At 46.8% G+C, this 18,583-nt stretch overlaps 1 protein-coding gene across 1 annotated transcript in view; it reads left to right on the top strand.

Moving 5' to 3' along the window:
* The window catches only part of Pax5 (paired box 5), a 180,078-nt gene that overhangs the window by 88,083 nt on the left and 73,412 nt on the right, over nt 1-18,583 (top strand). The window contains exon 7 of the mRNA XM_026415205.2: nt 10,207-10,336. Coding sequence (XP_026270990.1) covers nt 10,207-10,336 — 130 coding nt within the window. The remainder of the gene's footprint in view (nt 1-10,206; nt 10,337-18,583) is intronic.

The raw sequence follows: 18,583 nt of genomic DNA, 5'->3' as shown, positions 1-18,583 counted from the left end.
TAGAGATAGATAGAGAGAGAGAGAGAGCGCGCGCGCACATGTATGTGTGTGTGTGTGTGTGTCCACATAGCAGTAGTGGACTAGATGTGACGGGGGAGCCCCAGAGAACACTTGTTGGAACTGGATCCTCAGAGAGCACCCTCAAGGCCACTGGGGGCCAGGATGAGTCCTTTCTCACAGCCAGCGCTGTGTGGCCACCATGGAGTAGCTGCTTCGAGAAGCAATGAGCTCCCCATCATAGCGACACACATTTGGTGGGTTTTAAGCATCAGGTAAAGATTAGCCTGTATAATCCCTGAACTCCTTTGGGGCCCTGAGGTTTGAAGCTTATCAAATTTTTATAAGAGGCCAGGGTAAGAAAATGGCTTCCTGATTAGTCATTGCTGGAAAAGTTTCTCCTTGACAGAAACCACAGTATTTGGCTCCACTTCCCTCCATGAAGGCTTCTCCTGCTTTCCCACTCTGTTGGGGAACCTTCTGGGGTATGCTGCAAGGGGGACCTGCAGGCTGTACCCAGAACAGTTGTTGGGGAGATGAGTCATTTAAACTTTGCACATCTCTTCCTGGAGACCCCTTGATTTTACTGCAAACCCTTTTGATTCAGGCCTGGTCACAGGTCTGGAGAACCAAAAGAATAAAGAGCATGACTCATCCATGCCCAGGGTACTTGTGGATGAGTAAAAGCACCTTGACATCATCTATCCTCTCGGTGATCCCAGGAAGCACCTCTGATACCAGGCCATAGTGCCTGTCCCAGTCACTTAGTTCCACAGGCATTGATCGAAGCAGGCATTGCTGTCACAAGGATGAGAGAAACACAGCTTCTCCTTATAAAGCTCACACTCTTTAGGGGGCCCTAAACAGTATGCAATGTAGAGTGACAGGTGTTTAGCAGACATCTGCAAACTCAGTTGTTTTAGAAACACAGAGGAGAAGAAATCATGGAGGACTTCCTGAAAGAGCGAGGCCTTTCAGAACCCTTGGCAATTCTTCCTCTTCATTAATGTGAACAGGAATGCTTTGAGGATGATGGAGTACTTTTGCAAGAGATAGTCATCATCCTTCCATGCTAAAATCGTGTTTTTGCTTTGTTACTTTTTAATTTTTTGGTACTGGGGATTGAACTCAGGGGCTCTCTACCACCGCTGGGCTACATCCCTAGCTCTTTTTATTTTTATTTTATTTTGAGACAGGATCTCACTGGATTGCCCAGACTGGCCTTGAATGGGTGATCCTTCTGCCTTAACCTCCAGAGTAGCCTGGATTTTAGGTACTTTGTCACTTTAAAAAAAAAATGTGACTTTTTATTCTGAGATAATTATAGATTCACATTTAGTTGTAAGACATCATACAAAGAGATCCCATGTACCCTTTGCCCCATTTCCCCCAGTGACATAATCTGGTGAAACTGTACTCAGTAGTACAATTGGACTGTTGACAGTGATAGACTCAGGACACAAAGCAGTGCCATCACAAGGCTCTCTCCTGTCATCCTTTGCAGCAGACTTTTTAAAAGTGCTTTTGTTTTCTTTCTTCTTTTCTTTTTCTTTCTTTCTTTTTTTTTTTTTTTTTAAATCTATCTGGCCCTGGGAACTCAAAAAAAAAATGGAAAGAAAAAGCCCTGCCCTCCAGACTTGACATTCTCATCACTCCCTATTTGCCTTCTCTTGACCTTTTGAGGCCGATTGTATGTCCCCAGGTTACAAATGAGAAAAGGAACCTAGAACAGGAGCCTGCCTACTGTCACCTACCATGAACTTGGCAGAGTCAGACTTGACCTCTGTCCTGCTTGCCTTAGTGGGCTCCCTGCCTCCCCTGATGGCTGCCAGATCTCTGGATTTGGGGGCTTGGGACAGAGAGCAAAACCTTCACCAACCCACAGGGTGAAGCCTAATCCTGGACTGAGGCTGCGTCAAGGAGAGCCCAGTGCTCAGGGTGGGGACCCTACTCTGACTTTAGTGAGGTGTCGGAGTCAAGAGGGCCCTGGCAGTTCTGAGCCATGAGTTAATGGCAAGTGGAGTCACTGAGGCCTGGGCAGGGAGGGGTCTATCCAGGTCGCCCCGGAGACCAAGGCAGAGCCGGGTCTTCAGGCTCCCTGTCAACCCATCTAATCCTGTGATCAAGACAGGGCTACTCCCTCACGTACTTTTCCAGGTGTAGTTTTTGTGTATCCAGGGTTAAAAATGTAGACCATGGCTCCTTCTGGCCTTCGCCTGGCAGGAGCAGTAGAATTGGGTCTGCGGCCAGCCTGCTTCCCTGGAGGAGGACGTCCCACTGAAAGTGTGTGAGCGTTACCCTCAGGGCCCGTGGTGTAGTCATCTCTGATTCTAGCTCTGCCTCTGGGGCTGGGGACTGGCGCTGAGCTTGGCATCCGCACACCTGGGCTCCCCTCTCTGAGCTCTGTTTCTGCATCTGCTCGCACCCCAGGATTCCCAAGGACGTCAGGCACCTGCAAGGACGTTGCCAACTGGAAAGTGCTAGGCAGACAAGAATCTGATGCATGCTGTGTTTGAAACTTTGGAGTCCCTGAAGATGCAGGGGGCCTGGTGCTGGAGGAGCAGGGCAGGGGCACAAGGAAGAGAAGAGAAGGTCAAGAGCAAACTCCTGGCTGACCTTGACCTCTTGGATTCTCTCATTATCTCACAAGTATTTGTGGACCACCTATGAGTGCCAGCAAAAGCAGCTGCAAGTCAAACATGGGCTGGCTGGATTTTTTTTCTTTTTTTTTTTTTTTTTACTTTAATTATGGAAACTCTGAAAGGAGATGAGATACTAGTCTAATCCCCTCACCCGGATGCAACAGTTACCAACTCCAGTCTTGTTTCACCCATACCCCAGATCTCTCTGTACTCCACTTTACTTTTGAATGAATTTATTGAAGTATAATTTTATACCATAATATTCACTCATTGTTAGTGTGCAAGTCAGTGGCTTTTAGTAAATTTAAGGTGTTGTGCAACTATCACCACAGTCCAGGGTTAAAACAGTTCCTTCTCGCTAGAAAGATATTTTGTGCTAGTTTATAAGTTAATCCCTGCTGCCCCCCCCCCCCAGATCCTACCCGCCATTGCTCTGCTCTCTATATCTGGAGATTGGCCATGTCTGGACAGTCCAGACATGGATGTCATTGCCACCTGGCTTCTTTCACTTATCAGAGTGCTTCTGAGGCCCATCCATGTTGAGGCCTGTTGACGTTGTGATGTGTATCCTTTGCACTTTTGATTAGAATTCCGTTGCATAGCTACACCACATTATGTTAACTGCACTTTATTTTGAAGCAAACTCCAGACATTGTGTCACTTCATCTGTAAATATTTTGGAATGAATTTTTAAAAGACAAGACCATTTAAAATACATAATTGTTGCTGGGTACAATGGGGCACACCTGTAATCCCAGTGGCTTGGGAGGCTGAGGTAGGAGGACTGCAAGTCCAAAGCCAACCTCAGCAACTTTACAAGGCCCTAAGCAACTTAGCAAGATCCTGTCTAAAAAAAAAAAATTAAAAAAAATTTAAAAAATTATATATATAATTTTAAAGGGCCAGGAATGTGGCCCAGGGGTTAAGCACCCCTGGATTAAATCCCCAGTACCAACAATAAATAAATAAATAAATAAATAAATAAACAATTGCAATATCATTATCACACCTAAAAAGTTAGCAAATCCCTTAATGTCATAAAAATACCCATCAGTATTCACATTTCCAATTGTTCCATTTTATGTCATGATGGTTTTTACAGTCTGTTTGCCTGAATCGGGGTCTATGTTGTGACAAATTGATGTGTCCAGTCTCCTTTAACCTATGGACTCCCCTCTGACTCTCTTACCTTTCATTTCATTTGTTGAAGATGGAATCCACACCTTATATAGCCATTGATAGTGGCAAAGGGGGTCAGCAGTAGAAGGGACTTACAGATCATTGAATGGAAGTCCCCATGCAGGTGGGAAGCAGTGAGGGGAGGGGCCTGGGGGCAGATCCTTCTGCTTCCTCAATCTCAGTCCCCAGGCCTGAGGACCCTCCTCCTTACTTTAGCCTCCACCTCCTCTGGATAGGTGTGCAGGGGGCTGGTGTCTGGTCCTCAGGATGGGAGTGGTTGGCTTGGCTCTGGACAGGTTCCTAAGGGCCACCCAAGGCTGGGCGTTGTGCCTGGAGGAGCCCTGCAGGTGATGGGGAGACCTCCAGGCCATCTGAGTCGCTGGCCCCGCTGTCGGGACACCGGTCCCGATGCCGGCCCCGATGCCTCTTTCTCACGTGTTTGTTTCTTCTCTCCTCCATGCTGTGGCAGTGGTGCCCCGTGCTGATGGGACAATACTTGGTGCAGCCCCAGGCAGCCCTTTTCCAGGTAATTTCCTAGGGACCCAAATGATGCCCAGTGCGCACTTTCTTTCCTCCCGAGTCCTTTGCGAGGATTCTTGAATATCTCACTTTGCATAGTTTGCAAACAGCGCTGAGATTCTCAGAGCTCCCACTCATAGGAGGAAACAGCTAGGAATTAGGATTAAAATACCATTTTACTCTTTCTTCCCTGTGTGGCTTTCTCCCTGGAGCTGGCCTTGCTTGCTTCACACAGGTGAGAAAGGGGCTAAGCCCTGGCTGTGACCACTCCTATCACGGTGTTCTCTCTATGGCTGGGTATAGATTATACATGACATGAATACAAATTAACTAAGGAAGTCCATCCCATCTCCATTTTTTCACATTGGGAAAGAGACCCTGAGTATCCTCTTGACTGAGTTCGAGAGAATAAAGCTTTCCATTAACTGGAACATGGTGTCTATGAGGGGGCTGGTGATCTTGACCTTGACTTTGAGGCTTTATTGGAGTCTGTGGTGGTAGGCAGAAGAAGTTGTATCCCAATTGGTAGCATTGAAGTGGGTGGTCTGTGAATTGCTGACCTCAGTTCATTTCTCTTCCTGAGTCCGGGGCAAGGACAAGCCCCAGGGGGTCCCTAATGAGAAGAGAGCAGAAGCCCCAAGATGATATCCTAAGAAAGAGCCCCAAGGACTCAGAGCTCTAGGACACAGCTACTGTGGGACACAGCTACTGCCTGTGACTGTTAGTTGCTGGAGTGGTGGTGGGTGGGATGGGACAATGCTCCCAAGGGTATAGGCATGCTGACACCTTTTTGCAGGGTGACTTATGCATTTCTCTGCCCCCATTGGCCAGCCCGTGGCTTCCCAAGTAGCTATGAGGAATGCAAGTAGATTGCTACTGTTAGCAGGAGAAGAGGCACCTGCAACGCCTTCTCTACTCTCTTCTCTATTTTCTTCTCTTTCTTCCTTCTTGCCCATCTTTCTTTTTCTATCATTCGGTCTCACCCAGCTTCCACTTTCCCAAAGGTCTTGAGGTGGCCTGCAAAATAAGCTATTACGTGTATTTAAATGAGTTAAGTGTGAAAAGAAGTTCAGAAATTATGTAAAGAGGAAGATCACTGTACCAGGATTCAGCCATGATGTGATCATGGTGGTTGAATTTGACAGAGTTTCCTGGCAGCAAAGCAAAAAGGGATATGCAGTGGTTTCTAAAGTTCTTGTTGTTCAGTCAGAAGCAAATTAACAATTCATCAAGGGGAAAAACCCCCCTTTTTTCTGGTACTGAAATGCAGAAGTGATTGATGAAGAATCTGAATATTCTAGTGGGCAGTGTCTGCAGACCAGTCCTTTGGCCAGGTGCAGTGGCGCATGCCTGTAATCCCAGTGGCTCGGGAGACTGAGGCAGGAGGATGACAAGTTCAAAGCTGACCTCAGCAACTTAGTGAGACCCTGTCTCAAAATGAAAAATGAAAAAGGGCTGAATGTGGCTCAGTGGTTAAGTACCCCTTGGTTCAATCCCTGGTATCAAAATACAAAACAAAACAAAAAGAACATAATCTTTGTATGGTCCTTTTCTTTTCTTTTCTTTTCTTTTCTTTTCTTTTCATAACAAATGTTGAATGCCTAATATTCCATCACATACCAGAGAAGACACTTCCCCAGAGTCTAATTTTGGACAGGGACATTGTTTTCCAGTCACCTGACTTGATGAGGGGTAGAGGTGAGAGGAGGGCAGAAGATGTTGGCATATCACTTGGAACTATTGTCCAAATACCTTCCAATTAATTCTTGAGAGCTGTGACTTATATTGTGCTACTGGGTCATTCATTCAACAAACACTTTGGGACCAGTATGTTCCGTGTTCTCAAGGCAACCTGGAGGGAGACAGACAAACAGCCATTATGTGTGATGGGAAGTATGATAAAGGAGGTCTTTCTGGAAAATACCACCAAGTGAGGAAGCAGAGTGAGAGGGTAGTTACTTATTTTTAGGGCTTTAGGGCCAGGAATGTCTTGGAGGAGGTGACATTTGTGCTGGGTTTTGCAGACAGTATAAGAGTTCTCTCAGTGACTGAGGTGGGTTTCCAGGCCGAGGCAGGACAGGTCCTGGAAGCCTCTGGTGCAGTAATGCTCTGGGGAGCTCCCGATATTGGAAAGATGCAGTTGCCTTTAAAAAAAATCACTGGCAGCTCCAAGGGTTAGACAGTGATGAGGATTTGGGGAATAATTGGGCAAAATGAAATGACAGCATCCCCTGGCTCATGCAGGAGCAGAGATGTAGAATCCCATCAACAAGGAGGGGCTGGGCTCCAGGCAGGACTGGCCAGGTGGTGAAGTGGGAGGCACGATGACAAGGGGCATCTGAGGTCTCATTCCAAGTCCCCCAAGCCGCAGCTCTTAGGGAGGTTTGCTTTACCTGCTGGGAGCCAGTGGGGGTTGAGTCTGGAGTTTTGGGACCTCCCCAGGTGTGTGTCGCACAGTTGAAGATGTCCTGTCTTGAAGAGATGATCCAAACCCAGCCGCTGGAGTGACTAGATGAACTTGGATACTGAACTTATTGACTAAAGCAAAATCAAATAGCAATTTCCATCTGGAAAGTAAAGACACTCTGAGGTGGGGTTGACGGTCCCTTCTGCCGTTCTCCAGGGCATTGGTGCCACATCTTTGGGGGAAGCAGACTTCCCCTTGAAGATCATACCAGAGAGGGGAGGCTGGAGGGTGGGAAGGGAGCAGACCTGGGATCGGTGGGGAGGGCGCAGGTGCATTGACTCGAGGCTGGGGTGCCACCCGGCTCTGAGGGAGCACTCACTCACTGCGCAGCCGCGTGTTCATGTGCACCCCTTGTGGTCAGATCCCAGTTGTCTACCTTTCCACGTTGACCCTTTATACTTCGGCCCTCTCCAGCTAGTGCATGTGTCCTGCCTGTGGGTCACTCCTGTCCCATCACCTCGGAGCCTTCCTCTAGTTGTTCTCAGCCTGGTCAGGGATTGCTCATCGCAGGGTAAAAACAGCCTGCCCCAAGACCTTTCGTGACTACTCCCTGCCCCATGAGAATGGCTCTGTGCATTTATTTTTCATGGCTGGAATTTCTGGGGGCCATGTGTCTTTTCTCTTGGGATTTGTCCAAGAACAGGTCTGGTCTCACAGCCCATGTAGAACACAAGAGGGTTGAATACTGGAAGGAACACAAATCCACTATGCTCAGGCCTCCAGCAGGGTATCTGGAAACCTGTCCCCAGGGACCCAGAAACTCTAGAAGATGCCACCTGAGAGGCTTGCAGAGGCGTTTTGACCTCCATCTTTGCAGTGCACTAAAGGAGCTGCTTCTGGTGAGCTTTACTTCCAAATTCATCGTTAGCAAATTAGGAGGCTAATGCCATGACCAAGTTCTATCCTACAGGAACCAAGTCTAGACAGTGACCTTTCCCCAAAGGCTCCCTGCTGCATGCAATGAAGGTAGTGTTTTTCCAACACCGCTGGCCATAACTTAGAGCAAGAAATGGAGTTTTATCTCCATCTAACACACATACAGCCACTGATATGTGCAACAAAGATTCATAAACTAGGTCTTGCCTTTTCTACGTGTGAGAGCCTTGGATATTTTCTGTTCTCTTTAATTTTCATTTCCCTTAAAAAAATAGTTGGGACCACCATATTGATCTCACCACCTCTTAATGAGTCAGGACCAATAGTAGTAAAATCATTAGGGTCATTGTCAAGACTATGAAGTTTGATGGACCCGGGTCGAATCCTGGCTCTGGGACTTAAAAACTGTGTGACCTCAGGCAAGTCACTTCCTTCTTATAATAAGAGTCTCGATTTCTCCATCAGTAAAATGGGGACAATTTAGGCTATTTCATGGGCGACTGTGAGGATGAGATGGGAGGACACAGGTAACGCTTCTGGTCTAGATAGAGTAAGTGGCTGATAAGCTACTGATGTGCTGGTGAGGTTGCTGTCTCCCGGTACCAATTGGCAGGGCCAGCAGGTAAAGTGGGACTTGTGCCTCCCAAGTAATTGTAGTCAGGAAAGGCTGCTGGAGGAGGAGCCCTATATGAGCAGCTGGGGACAGAAAGGCCCTCAGTCCCTCTTCTATGAAGGACAGGCTTATGCCCAAGGACTTTTGGCTGGACATAGAGCTGGCCACATTAGATGCCTTTGCTTTTTGCATTTAGGTCTCTAATCCACCTGGGATTGATTTTTGTGTCTGGTGTAAAGATCCAATTTCTTTTTTCTCCTTGTTTCTGAATGGATAACCAGTTACCCCACACTGTTTATTAAAGAGTCCATCCTTTCCCTCTGATTTGTACGTCTCCTCTCTCATAGATCAAGGTTCCATATGTGCACAGATCAGTTTCTGGCCTCGGTTCTGTTTCATTGGTCTATTTATCTGTCTCTGTGCCAATACTGCACTGTCTTAATTACTGCAGCTTCATAGTGATTCCTGATGGAGGTAGGCCCGCCCTCTGGCCTTGTTCTTCTCCCTTAGAAGTCCCTGGGCTCACTTTGGGCCTGGGCTCTTCTCTACATGTTTTGGCATCAGCCTCTGCTGGAAGATGATGGATGAGCCCAGGGCATTCTGGATCAGCTGTCCTCAGGAAGCATCATCTCAGGGCCCCGGGGCCTGCAGCACCTTCTGGACACATGGCTGCCATCAACCCTGGTTGGCATTGAAGCTGCCTGGGAAGTGCTTTCTAACTGATTTACAGAGAAAAGTGCCAGGATCATGCCTGACCTGAATCCCTTCCGCCTGCCCCTTGCCCAGTGTCTGCTTTGGTTTCCCTCTGGTGGCTTAGTCCTCATCATCCTACCCCGGGGGCCTGCAACCCCTTACAGAAAACTGCTTGCTTCTCTGTCCCTGTGTGCCAAGGACATAACCTTGGATACACAAGGATGTGTCCCCCATGGCAATGCCAAGGTCCTGGGAAGCTCCCCACACCAAAGCTTGGCAGGCATAGCCAAAGTCTTTAGCTTAAGTGTTTGCAAATGCTTTCTTTAACCAAAAATAGGCGTGGGGTTTGGTGGGAGGAAGGGATGTGGGGCTCATGTTTGTAATTTGATCTTCCTTAAATGGGAAGATGCAGTTTGGTATCTTCCCTGCTTCCTCTGGAGGCCATTCTGACATGACCTGAATGGCAAAGAAATGACTTGTGGCAAGCTCTGATTTCATGAAATGGCCTAAAGAAAGGAGCATGGCCACTGCACAGGATTGGCATGGACTTGATGAGTGGGACTGTGACCCCAGGGTTTCCAGCATCGAGGTGTTTACATGCTTCTACCATTTAAAACCATTTGCCAAACTGATTCAGAGAGCTTGATGTATGGGATTTATGGTGACAGTTTATGGTAACTCATCCCCTGAGCTGAGATTCTGCCTGTTCTATCATGCACGAAGCCCTTCTCCCCTTGGGCCTCAGTTTACCTGTCTGTGAAAGAGGGTCTAGCCCGGATGAGCTCCCAGTTTCTTTTAAACCCTTGTTTTTACAGTTCTATCCTGTGGAATAGAGAGCACAGAAATCAGACACTGTTCTGACTGCTATTTATACCTGGCTTTGGTTACTGATATCTCCTTCTTGGCATTGAGGGGGACGGATGCCTCTGGCTATTTAGGTCTGGGCCAGGGGAACCTGCAGGCCACAGGGTCTAACTTCTTGAGAAGTTGCCCTGACCCCTGCTCCCCTCTTCACCTGGGGACCGTTGTTACTTCTGGACAACTCTCCTTCTGTCTAGCCGAATCCATCCTTTCAACACCAGAGGAATCATGAGCCCCTGTGGGCTTCAGCACAAGCATGGACTAGCCCAGCTGAGTGGCTCAGTCCAGAACATGGCGGTGGCATCTGATTAGGGGGCTTCAGAACGGGGGTGCTAAGGTGTCTCTGCTTCCTCTTTCAGACCACCGAGTATTCAGCCATGGCCTCACTGGCCGGAGGACTGGACGACATGAAGGCCAACCTGACCAGCCCTACCCCCGCGGACATCGGGAGCAGCGTGCCGGGCCCACAGTCCTACCCCATTGTGACAGGTGAGGGCAACGGGGGTGAGGGGAAGAACGGCTTCTTGGTGCTTTTGGACATGACTGGCCATTTACTTTAATGAGGTTATGAGGTCCTGGAACAGGTCAGGGGGAGACTGCTGGGGCCGCAGTTTTGGCTGTGATGAGACATAATTGTACATTGTTCTCAAAGAGAACAAAAAAAATGGGGGGGGGCAGTGCCTGTGAGTGGGGTCAAGTGTTCAGAAGTCTGGGATTTATCCCTCTCCTAAGCCAGGCAGCCCTGCTTGGTGCCAGCTTCAGGGAGGGGTGGAACCCTTTGCAGGTGGCATTTCGATTTTCTAGACAGGGGATGAGTCAAGGAGGCCAGAGGCTTAGGCTGGAAGATGCTGGGTAGGTGCCAAGCAATTGCCTTCTTGGAAGGCCCAAGGCAGCCAGGATGTTCACTGTCCGTGTGAAGACTGAGTCTGGGCCCTGGGGCTGGGGTGTAGCTCAGTGGTTGAGCACTTGCTTAGCATGAGCCAAGTTCTTGGGCTCCATCCCCAGAAGGCAAAGCAAAAGAGTTTGGCCCTTCCACTCATAACTGGATTTGTGCCTGTCTCTTTCTAGCTGTGCAATCTCAGGTGAGTCATGTAAGAATTCTGGGCTGTGGTTTTCTGATCTGTATGATGGGAATAGCAAAATCCTGCTGCCCAGGGCTGCTGCGAGGATAATAAACATGTTCCTGGGTATAAGGTGCTTTGACTCTTGCCTGGCACACAGTAGGTACCCAAGAAGTAGGTACCCAAGAAATGGAGCTAGTGTTACCCCTCTCTGAACCCTTTTATGTGGCCTGTCACCGTTGGGCTTGTTGCTGCAGAGGACCCGTCTCCATAGCTCCATCGCTCTGCCCCATGGAACCCTAGGAACAGGCTCAGTGGCCATCTCCAGGGGGTTGCCCAACCTGGCAGGCACAAGATACAAGTAGACAGTGGCGGACTGATGGGCTGCTCTTGGGCTTGAGCACTGGGTGGGGGTTTGGCCCGATCTCCCCACAGGCTGGTGTGCAGAACACAGTGAGTAGTGACAGAGATGAGGAGTTCTCAGATGTGCAGGTGGGCTGTGCATGCATCAGGGATGCTGAGAACTGGATCTGGGTTGGAATTTTAGTAGTAGGGATGGGCGAGACAGGAACTAAGTCCCAGGCATGCCTTAGGCTAGAGCAGCAAGGCAGGGAGGGCCAGCTGAGGCCTGAACCTGAAGGCCAGTACTGGGGCTCAGGCTGAAATAGCTAGGGCCCTGTTTGCAGGTCTGGATACAGGTGATCAGATGGGCTGGCAAGAGTGACTTGATCCCAGTGCACCTGAGGTGGGGAGCCTGCAGTGCAGCTGAGCTGTGGGTTGGGAGAGGTGAGCAACGGGGTAAGGAGCCAGGGAGCTTCAATCCGAGTGAACTTTTACACAGATGTTGAATGAGGTCTTCTCTGCTGATGTCAGCAGGGTCCATGACAGGACTTCTCACAGCTTCCCATTTTGCCCAATTTAAGGGGTAAGGAGAAGAGTGAGAGCTGGCCCTCAGTCCCCTAGAACCTGATCCTTATTCTTTTCAAGGAAGCACAATTAGGGAGGTGGGGGTGGGAGAGTGGAAAGAAGACTAGACCAGCTTGTAATAATCGTCACAGTCACTTCCTTGAGTGCTTACTGAGTGCTAGCCACTCTGCTAAGTGAGTTTGTTTTACCCTCAGGAGAACCCTGGGAGGTGGGTCCTGTTATAAGCATGTCTGTTTCTTGCCTAAAGAACCAGGACAATTGAATATTTTGGCTAAGGTCATAGGTAGTGATCAGTGGCACTGCAGTGGACACCAGGGATTGTGCAGCTGACCCCTCTACCACACAGATAATCTGGGGGCCCATCCTAGGGCTGCCACTTCCTTGCTGTCTGCCTTTGGAAAACTGAGCCTCAATTTTCCATCTGTGAAATGGTCCTGGTCTCTCAGGGTCCTTCCGATGATTAAATGAGATCCCAGAGGTGACCGCACTGCAGAGAGAGGGCTGGTGATTAGAATTGGGGTTCAACCAAAAAAAGAGAACTGGGGCTCATGGGGAACTTGGGCTTAGGCAAGTCACAAGAAGACTTTACATCTGTTTGTGCACATCCTTGTGGATAATAATCCAGTGAATCAAGGCCGAGGACTCCTTTCTGAGGTGCATGTCTATAGAAGTGGCCAGCTAGTGAAAAGAATCATCTATCACATAGATATGTCTAATTGCCTCATACAGGGCTTTAAGAAAATTTGAGCCACACTTAAAAAATAATATGAATTTCTGGCTTCCCTTAAAAAATTAGAAGAGCAGTTCCACTGGGCCATCTCCCACATGGCCATGGGATATTAGTGTCAGCAGCAGCAGCCTCTCAGGACAGGCCTGCACAGCCCTCAGCCAGCAGCTCCCGCTTTATCCTGCAATCCCCACCCGGAGAAGCTCTGGAGTTGAACAGCCTGACCTAGAAGGTTGGCGCTAGGGCAACGGGTGGGTTAAGTGTCCTGGCGCCTGCAGAGGGTGCAGCAGGCCTAGGCAGCAAGTCTGGCTGTGGATTGTATTTTCAGGTAAAGAGCATTCATATCTTAAAGTCACATAATAGAGTAGGAAAAGACTGTAAGTATCCTAAAGTCATAAATATGCTTAATTTTGAAGAATTAAGAATAATCTATTATCAATATAATCACTAGGTTTCTTATAAACAAACAATAGCATAATAGGGAAAAAGAGCTCATCAACAACAACAAAAAAATAGAGAATCCTTAGGAATAAACTTAAACTCCACTGAAGGACATAAATGGAGAGATGTTGTTTGTTCTTAGACTGAAAATCATGAAGATGTCCATTTCCCCTAAGTAGTCCTTTAGTTCAAAGCAATCTCAAACAAAATATTAACAGATTTGGGGTAGGAGACTTTGTCCAAATGATGTTAAATATTAATTACTCTAGGATAGTTAGAAAAATTCTGCAATTAAAAAAATGGGTAGAAGCCCTAGAACAGTTAAAACATACAATAAAGCTCCAATAACTGAAATTGTTCTTGGAAGTAAAGTTTCAGACAAATAATGGACCTGAGTAGAGAGTGCAGAAACAGATCCAAATATATGTAGGTGTTTATAAATGCAGCCTATTGGACCCACTCTTGTTTGGAGGAGTACTGGGGATTGAACTTAGGGGCACTCAACCACTGAGCCACCTACCAGCTCTGTTCTGTATTTTATTTAGAGACAGAGTCTCACTGAGTTGCTTAGCACCTCACTTTTGCAGAGGCTGGCTTTGAAGTCATGATCTATTGCCTTAGCCTCCCAAGCTGCTGGGATTACAGGTATGTCCCATGGCTCCTGGCTACTTCACTCTTTATATCAAAATAAATGGTTGTTGAGGTGATGGATATCCTACTTACCTTGATTGGATCATTACACATTGTATATGTGTATCAAAAATACCACAGTGCATCCCATAAGTATGCATAATTATATTAATTAAAACAAAAACTTCAAGTTGATCAAAACTTTAAATGGAAAAAATAAACTAGGGAAAAACATAAGGGAAAATATTTATAATCTTAGGAAAGGCCTTTTAAAAATATGTTATATATAGAGGCTGGGGTTGTGGCTCAGTGGTAACTTGCTTGCCTAGCATTTGTGACGCACTGGGTTCGATTCTCAGCACCACATACAAATAAATAAAATAAAGGTCTGTCAACAACTAAAAAATATTTTTTAAAAATAAAGATAAAATATAAATAACTGTTAAAATGGTGAATCTTTTGTATGTAGGTAAAAACACCAAAAGAAGTTGAGTAAAGTGGCGCATGTCTGCAATTTCAGTGACTTGGGAGACTGAGGCAGGAGTTGAAATTGCAAATTCAAGGACAGTCTGGGCAAATTAGCAAGACCGTGTCTCAATATAAAATAAAAAGGACTGGGGTTGTGTAGCTCAGTGGTAGAGAGGCCCTGGGTTCAATCCTCAGTACTGCAAAAAACCAAACCAAAACAAAACAAAACATCCAAAAGACAACGAACAAAATTGGGGGGCAAAAAGTAAAACACAGGTAAGAAAGAATTTCCTTAATATGCAAAGAACTTTTAAGAATGATTAAGAAAAAAAGTCAGTAGAAAAGCCAGGCAAAGTGTATGTATAGATAATTCAATGGGAAAAAATGCAGATGCCCCAATAGTAAATAAAAAAGATGTGGATCTGATTCATAATTTTAATGCTGCAAATTAAAGTAATCATGAGGCACTTAAAAACAGTACCATTAGCTTTTTAAAGATTAAGGTTTGGTGTTGGAAAAGGTATGAGAAACATATTTTTTGTATATACTGTAATAGGAGTATAAATTGATGTAGTTTCTTATGGGGGGGGAGACTTGTAATAACTATCAAATTTTTCAATATACATACCTATTCTCTGACCTAGAACTTTTATATGCATTTTAAGGAATTCTTCTCACAGATATATTCATACAGGTGCACAATGATATCTACATATGTATAGTAGTCATGAAATTATCATAATAACACAATAAATAGAAACAATATGACCTCTATCAATAGGAACTGGCTAACTAAATTATGACTTTTTTATACAATAAAGTACTATGAAACCATCAAAAATAAGTAGAGCTATCTGTACAGACATGAATAAATGTCTGAGATACATGTTTGAGTAGAAGTGAGCATATGCTAAGTATGCTCCCATTTATATAAAAGTATAATACAATATTATAATATAGAGACAGTGCAAAATATAATACAAAAATTATATTGTGGTTAATGGAACCATTGTATGAACCCACAACACATATGCACACACACACACATGCACATACACACACACACATGCACATACACACACACACTATATCAAGACACTTGTACGTGATATTCGGTAGAAGATCTCTACACCCCTTCCTCTGCTTTATGGAGCATTGATCACATACTAAGGATAAATCAAGTTGGCATTCTCTACCCAGTCCCACCCAGAGTCCCCTTGGGATAGTGAATATTTACAATGTCCCTTTACTCTCCTGAAATTAAATTCATAAAGAATGTAGACTGTTTTCACATCTAATTTCAGATAAAACCAAAACAATGCCCGATGAGGTAAAGAAGAAATAAAAGCAACATTATTTATTATTAAGTAATATATGTGTTTGATATGCATACCTTCTGAATGTCTAACCCCCGTGACATCATGGAGGGACCTAGGGCTTTCCACATACACGGAAGCACCACTGTGAATGTAGCCCCCTGACCAGACATAGGCAGGGGTGAGGATCAGGGGTTCGTGCCTGCCCATCCTGAGCAGGATTTCACAAATAGGAGAGGAACTCTTGGCAAAGTTCCTTGTAAGACAAAGGTTTGCTTGATTTACATGGTATAGTTGGTAGTTGCCTTCCTAGAAAAGTCAGAGTATATGAAGGCCATGGAAATTGCAAATTCACACTTATATGTAAATGAAGTTCAGTTCTAGATTCGAATATTTGTAAATAAGTTTTTGTTGTTGTTGTTGTTTTACGCATCTGAACATTTGGCGGGACATGAGAACAGTGTAGGATGAAGGAAAACTTTTTATTGTATGGGACAGTTCCACTGCAGGCCAGCAAATGCCCCTTCATCATATAAAATTTCAAAGCACCCTCTAGGAAGCAGTTAGGTCCCATTGTGAACTGTTAAGACACCTTGAAGGACATCCCCTAAGAACTGTCGGGGGCTCCATGTTGCTACAGGGCACTTATTTAACCACCTGTGTTGGTGGCTGTGCTGATGAAGTTCTTGCTGACGAGAGATTCTGAATCTATGAGGGGGACTATTCCAGCCCACTTCTGCCCTTCTTCCCACAAGACCCAGAGCATAGTGGCCACTTCTCCCCACAAGACCACAAGTCCAGCTCACAGCTCTACCTGGGGTCTGGGGTGGCAGGGTGGGAGGTAGGTATTCCCTGAGCTCCATCCCAGTCCTTACACTCCACGCTGTCCAAGAAAGATGTCATTAGAGAGCAAGTCCATTTCTTACTACCATTTACATGACACATTCGATATTAAGTTCAACCCCTGTTCTACCAGCTGGGGCCACGGTTTGTGAACCGGTTCCTGTCCTGTCAGCAGTTTGGGCCTATCCTGATTGGGACTAATTATCTGCAGGTGTGACCTTGGGCCAAAGGCCTGCTGATGGGGCAGCCACTGTGCCTACCTGCCAGAGAGGACAGCAGGTGAGGCACCAGACTTCCTGCTTCTACCCACCTCCCTGATGGTCAAGGAGCTGGCAGTCTTGCCCCAAGCTGGGCTCATGTGATCTTTTCTTCAGAAGAACAAAAGACTGGTTTCAAGCCTGTGTCCTTATTGTTCTCTTCCCCTGGGGACCACATTTTTTGCATTAGTAGATTGGAATGGCAGGAAGAGGCAGAGAGGCTTCCTTTGGTGCCACAAGACTAGAAGGCACTGGCCTAGTAGGTGACCCAGGCCCAGGAGTCTGAGGCTTCCCATGGACACTGGCCACTTCAAGCAACAGAAACCATGCTATAAAGCAGCGGATGATCACCTGCCAAGAAAGAGTGGTTACCAAATTCCCGAGTCCTCCAGCTCTGGTTTGCTCCTTTTCTTGGCTCAATATTTGGAGCCTCAGTTTCCCAAAGTTGAAAATCCAAGAAAGCACACCTCTTTTGCCCTTTTAATCTGAGCAGTAGCTGAGGGCTGGAGGAAAGAGCACCAGACTAGGAGTCCGAGGAACAGGTTTGAGTCTGGACTTTACCATCTAATAGGTCCTATCTTTGGGCAAATTGATTGTTCTCTCTAAGTCTCATTGTTTCCCTACTTATGAAATGGGGATGGCAATGTCTGCCCCACCTGCCTCCCTTGGCTGTATTTGGGGATAAAGTAAGTCGTAGTGGGAGAGGGTTTGAGACCTGCCAAGTGGGTATCTGAGTGTGTGGGGGCAGCTGTAGGGGAGGTCGGAGGGCTCAGAACTCAGTATAAGCACTGCCACCCTTCCTTCAAGCTAATGTCCAGGGCCGGGGTGGGATGATCATGGGATCTGACTCTTCTTCATAGCTGGGAAGTCTGAGGCCCAGAGAGGGCAGGTGGCCTGTTCAAGGCCACATTCAGTGAATTAGAGCTGGAACTGGAGTTCACCCAGGGCCCTGCCCCACCTCCCAGCCTGCTGCCAAAAAAGGGTCAGAGGGACTTATAAGAAACCCCATTCAAATTTCAGAAGGCATTTCTTTAAACATGTCTCTGGAGCGGGAAGGCCACCCTGCCTGAACTTGAAGCCCAGCATGACCATATTCTATCTGGGTGATCTTGGATGAGTTATTAACTTCAGCCCAAGTTCCCCACCTGGGAAAGAGGACTCACACTCAAGTTGTCACAGCACTCTGTGAGGATTACGTGAGTGGTCCCTGAGAGGCTTAGGACAGTGGTAGTGGTGGTGGTGGTCGGGGGGGCACATGGTAAACACACGATAGATAGTAGCAATTAGTAAATTTCAGGCCCTGGTACCAAAAAGTTCTTTACCACTTGGGGCATAAGACAAAGAGAAATTTGCCTAGTGACAAACCTCTGTAGGAGGATGCAGTCTCTTAGGGAGTCTTAAAGGGCCTGACTTTGCCAAGTCCACAGAAAGTGTTCAGTCTTGGAGATTGTCAGGCCACCTGGCTGAGAGGAGGGGGAATGGAGGTCTGGGTGTGGTCCAGGGACTCTTTCCCACATGTCCTAGTGTCTGTCATCAAGGGCAGGACACACAGCTGTGTGTTTGGGGATTTCTGAGAAACACTCCAAACCTGTGCAGGTGTTGCTTTTGGCCTGGGAACCCATGAACTCCAGGCCTTGGGGTGGTCTTCAGGACCAGCAAGGCAAGTTGGGCTGCACAGTGGGAGACCCTCAATCTGGCTAAGTGGCCTTGGGGCTCTCCTAGGAGGCTTCCCACTCCTGTGTGCTCGGCCTCCTCCATCCTGCTCTCCTCTGCTGGATGCTAGGCAGCTCTGAAGGGCCGTTTGTTCATCTTTCCTGTGAGGCGCGCCCCCTTTGACCCATTTTTATGAGCCTTTTTGAGGTGCATCAGATGCAACTAAATATCTTTTCCCTCTGAGTGAAGTCATAATAAATAATGAAAAGCAAGAGTAGGAGAAATGTCTACGTATCTAGGCTGCCACAAGGTGCAGCGAAAATTACAGTAAAAGCTCTAATACAGCTTGATGGCTGGAACCCAGTGGTTAACCTTGGAGCTGCCGCTGGAAGATGCTGGGGCACCTGAGCTGC

This window comes from Urocitellus parryii, chromosome 4 (assembly GCF_045843805.1).
Source record: "Urocitellus parryii isolate mUroPar1 chromosome 4, mUroPar1.hap1, whole genome shotgun sequence".
Classification (NCBI taxonomy): domain Eukaryota; kingdom Metazoa; phylum Chordata; class Mammalia; order Rodentia; family Sciuridae; genus Urocitellus; species Urocitellus parryii.
The sequence above is the reverse complement of the archived record's forward strand: the minus strand, read 5'-3'. Positions and strand labels throughout refer to the sequence as shown.